The 5103-nt window shown below is 39.5% G+C and overlaps 1 protein-coding gene across 1 annotated transcript; it reads left to right on the top strand.

The window, feature by feature from the left end:
- The first annotated feature begins 462 nt into the window (after positions 1–462).
- Positions 463–4724, top strand: LOC117533522 (NADPH oxidase organizer 1-like). The gene is made up of 8 exons (XM_034197309.1): positions 463–639; positions 749–829; positions 921–993; positions 1378–1558; positions 1647–1840; positions 1951–2058; positions 3143–3260; positions 3524–4724. The coding sequence occupies exons 1-8, from the start codon at positions 565–567 to the stop codon at positions 4044–4046; spliced, it is 1353 nt and encodes a 450-aa protein (XP_034053200.1). The 5' UTR covers positions 463–564; the 3' UTR covers positions 4047–4724.
- The last annotated feature ends 379 nt before the right edge of the window (positions 4725–5103 follow it).

Here is a 5103-nt window from a genome sequence, read left to right as displayed (position 1 = left end):
AAATTACATTTTTTGGGTATCCTTTTGTTGAACTGTATGTTTAAAATTAATTGAAGCATCAGACAAAAAAAGCTTTTGAAAATAATATTATATTTTGATTTAGGTCAAAATATAATATTTGTAAACCTGAAGAGTCAGTGCCAGTGCCTCACCAGCCATGAACCTCACTGCAGAAGCTTATAGACATCTATGTTTTTTGTGTCCTACCACTTTTGTACATATAAAAACACCACTGATCATGAAGAGTACATCTGGGCAAGTAAAGCAGTTAAAATGGCTCCTTTAAACACACTACAACAAGACACAGGTGAAAACAATCAGGGGCGGGGCTGATGATCACAGGAGACACACAAGGGAAACAGGTGAACACAATCAGACAATTAGACACACCAGGGAAACTAACGACAGGGAGGAAAACACAGGTGCCTCAGGTGTGTCTTCCTCTGACTCCATTATTTGGAGGGTATATGTACTGCTGCAGACTCTGTGATCCAGTAGCAACAGCTCACCTGCAGACCATAAAGCTGCTATTCATCCACAGAGCTGAGACACACACTTCACACAATGGCTGGGGATCAATGCGTTGTAATCAGTGCTCGCATTATTGGAGCCGTGCACAGGGACACTCCTAAACTCAAGGTGAGTTAACACAACAGGCGCGATTTAACTGAAGATTTAACTGTGTGATTTTCTGTATTTGTGTAAAAAATGTCATCCCTCATCCTTCATTATTTGTATTTCTCCACAGATGTTCATGATTTCTGTGTTGTGGTCGGACAACACTAAAGTGATCATTTACAGGTCCTTCCAGGAGTTCAGGAAATGCCATGTAAGTCCCCAAAAACAAAATAAATCACACATGTTCTTAGATTGGTGTTTATTTTGTAGAAATAATAAACGTTTATTTTTCTTTCAAACAGAGGCAGCTGAAGAAGAGATTCTCTAACATGAACATTTTCAAGAAAAATAACAGAGTGATCCCCAAATTTAGAGGTAAGAATAGTTCAAATGTATGTTAGAAAAGGTCTATTTTAATGGTCTCCTTACACAGAAATGGTGCATTTGCAGACGATAATTAGAGGAAAAGCCAACTAGAACACTGCAAACATTTAGCTGAAGTATTGTCTAATGTCTTCTGTTTTTCAGTTTTAACTTAGTTTGAAGCAATTAGATGGATATTACATTTTGTACTTTCCAAGAAAAATGTTGTATAAGTAATTCATCTTATTTCTCAGCCTGTCTGGTAATAATCTTTGGGCGTTTTCCTTCCCTATGACTGTTTCCTTCATGAATCGGTGAACACATTTACAGTTTGGACTAGACGCCGCTCTCTTTACAGTCTGGTAATCTTGAAAAATGTTCCTCTCCTCTCTGCAGGACAGGCCAGGAAGAGCAGCCAGAAGAAAGGATCCAAGCGCTCCATCCAACGCATGAAGTTCCTGGAGAGCTACTGCGAGAAAGTTCTGAAGTGCGATCAAAGTGTGACACGGACCCCAGAGGTGACTCAGTTCTTCATGGCCAAAGATCACGACCTGCAGCCAGACTTCACCAAGAACAGGTCCGTTCTCACACCAGAGTTTCAGATCAAATTACAAGAGTTTAAATGAGTTCTTGATTATTAAATGACTGATTTCTCTCTCACACAGCATCCTGATCCTGATGTCTGATCTGCCTGATGGTGGAGGAGAAGTTTCTCACCAGCCTACAGGCAGCGTCACTCACCCGTTTATCACCCAGACTTACTCCTGCGTGGCCGCATACGAGACAAAAGATACCAAGAATCGTCCGTTTAAGGTCGCTATGGGCGAGAAGCTGGACGTGCTGATCAAAGATCCTGCAGGTCAGTGCCTCAGCTTTCATGTAGATGGCTACTGGAAATCAGCAAAACAAACTTGAGCTACTCTTTCTGTATTTCTGTGATGCTTAAAAGTTGTTGTATTTCCTCTCCAGGTTGGTGGCTGGTTGAGAACGACTCAAAGGGTTTGGCTTGGTTTCCTGCTCCCTACCTGCAGTTATTGGACGGAGAGGATGAGGAAGACTCTGTATTCCAGAATGCAGGTGTGTGTTATTTTCAGTCAAATTATAATGTACAGGAATGCATGTAGCAAGAAATGACCTCATTGAACAAGTACACATAACTCCTTTATTCTTTATGGAAAAACATTGAAATGTACATATAGTAAATGTTATAGTTGTACTCAACAATGCAACTAAATGCAAATTGCAATAAAATTAGAATACTAAAATGCTTAAAATAAACTTCATGAAATCATATTCTAAGAACAAAAAGTGTACATTATTCTTGTTTAATGATTTCTTCATCCAATTTGACAGTTTAATCACTTATTTGAGCATTACAAAGTTTAACAATTCGGGTAACTTAAGCTATTTTACATTTATGTATCTTACAGTCACATTAAAACAGTTACCAAATCAGTCTACTATCACCTAAAGAACATATCTAGGATTAAAAGACTAATGTCACAGCAGGATTTGGAAAAACTTGTCCATGCTTTTATCTTTTTGTCGCTGCTTTTAATTGAAACTGAGCGGTTTCGTTTTTGGTTAATGAACATTTGGGGCTAGTAACCCCAGGGAATCGGTGTCTGGGGACTTTGTCCTGGCTGGTTTTCTCTGTGTATGCTGCTCGGGACGTATGTGCCATACAAGCGTACACAGCTCATGTTCGGAGAAACCTTAAAGAAAGGCATCAGTAAAATGGAACTTCTGTGTGAACTATTCATATCTTAAACTGCACTGTAACTTTTTATTCATGTATTTTTTTCCTTTTAATGTTTCTTTTATTATCTTTTTTTTAACGACTGTTTTTAAATGCCTTTGTCTGAATGTCTTTCATTTTTGTAAAGCGCCTTGCATTTTATAGATACAATGAACACATTGTATCTACAGTACTTCTTAAAATTCCATCCAAGCCTGACATTGCTCTGATATAATCTGGCATTGCTGTGCCAATAAATTCATGCCAGGTGCACATATTTTATAATATGATGCCAAGTTTTAATAAAGAATCACCACTGGGGAGTGCTCTTTGACCAATGGAAGCTAACATACATCTATTCTCTTCTAGTCTTTAACTGTACTGCAACATTTCTGATCTTGTTAACTTCTTTGTGACCACTAGGTGACCTGTACTGTGCCGTGAGGAGTTACACAACGAAGCAGCACGACGAGGTGTCTGTGCCCATCGGCTCCACGGTGGAGGTGCTGAGGAAGTCTCACGACGGCTGGTGGCTCGTCAGGTATGGAATCTTATCTGTCTGCACTGCAAACAATAGAGAATAGGAACACGGAGCACATTTAAAAAAAGGCTGGTTGAAGCACTTATGAATGCTCTTTTATTGTCTTTTCAAGCAAACACATCACAAACCTATTATTGTCTATACAAAGAGTTAGAAATTGGGTTTTGTGCAATTTGATAAATAAGTTCTCTCAACTTGATCGGGATGTTATTATAGTTTGCAAAAGTTGTAATGAATTATCTTTCTTTTGCAATCCTCTCCAGATTCAATGGCAAGGCAGGTTACATCCCCTCCATGAACCTTCAGCCCTATAACAACACTCGGGCCGGCCTCTACAGCCTGCAGAGGAAGCTGCACAGCTCCACCCTGAACCCTGCCTCCAGCAGGGAGGCTCCGGCTTCACGTCGATCCAGCGATAGCACTGGTCTGCGAAGTGATTCTGCAATTCAATTCAGAGGGCATCTCCACAAGGCCCGATCCCTGGACGTCCTCTCTGAGACCCGGACGCAGATGGAGAGGGATGCAGAAGAAGCCCGAGCACGAAGCATGAGCAACACGTGCACCGATACCAGCGTCTCAGTCTTCGAATCCACATCCAACTTGGCAGACAGAGGAAGTCCTTTGGCATCGCCTCGGCAAAGCGACCGCAACATTGATCTCAGCCTCTTAGACCGGCGTGGCTCCTATACCAGCGACGAGAGGTCTGAATCTGCAACTCCAATGTTTCTAGGAGATCATCAGTCGTTCCCCAGGTGCCTGCTCGACCCAAAACAGAGGAGATCCTGACCCGCTGCTCCACCATGACCCGAAAGGCAGCGCTGACCAACAAGACCCGGCACCACAGTCTGCCGGAGACCATCCACCGCTGCTAGGGAGTCACATTCCTTAGATTTATTCAGTGTGCATGTAACATGTTCACCATAACAGATTCTGTCAGTCGGTTGTGCAATATTGTTCAACCTGCTGCCATACCAAAGATTTAAAACGTGCGTAATAGAATAAGAGGATGCCAAGAAATGTCACGTGAGGTTTGGAAATATCACTCGGGTAGCTTCAGGGAAGCATTTTAAAGGAGGTGAAGAAAATGTATTGAACTTTTATTATTTTCTTTAGCTTTGAAACCACTTTTCCAGGAAATGTAAGTTAAATATTTTCATTCAACTGTTTTAAGTATCATTCTTTAAGTTTGTGTACAGTTTGGAACTATTCATGATAGAAAAGATAAGTCAATCATTAAACTATTAAGCACTTTTACCACTATTTACGGTTTAATTCACGGCAAAACCTACATAATTAATTTAATAATGTTTACTTTGTTATATTTTACTATCTTATACTGAATTTTAAGTTTCCTGTCCTGATGTTAATTAAGAACATGACAGGAAAGTGTTGTTTATATGTATACTGATGTGCTTGTACTGTACTTAACATGTCAATCAAATCAAATATACTCTAAAGTTGCAAGATGTCCTTGTTTAATGAATACAAACAGAAGAGTGTGCTTTTTCCTCCTAATTCATCAGGCTTAATAGCCATTAAGTTATCATTTTTTTTAAAGGTGCTTCACCAATGTTTGAGTCAACTCCAGATAACACAAGCAACAATAAAAATACGAAACATTGGAGATAACTATTCTCAACACATAAAAAAAAAAGCACCTAATAAAAGCTTTCAAAAATGAAATGAAGCATTTAAAAGCTGGTATACACCTCCCTGAGATATTATAAGTAAATAGGAAAATGTAAAAGTATGTGTGAGGAAATACGGTTTATATAAAAAAAATACTAATATCTCTATATTTATCTAAATTAAATGTTTTACCAGTTTAAGGTGCATGCCTTTC

This window comes from Gymnodraco acuticeps, unplaced genomic scaffold (assembly GCF_902827175.1).
Source record: "Gymnodraco acuticeps unplaced genomic scaffold, fGymAcu1.1, whole genome shotgun sequence".
NCBI classification, from domain to species: Eukaryota; Metazoa; Chordata; class Actinopteri; order Perciformes; family Bathydraconidae; genus Gymnodraco; species Gymnodraco acuticeps.
This window is presented reverse-complemented; position numbering and strand designations above follow the sequence as displayed.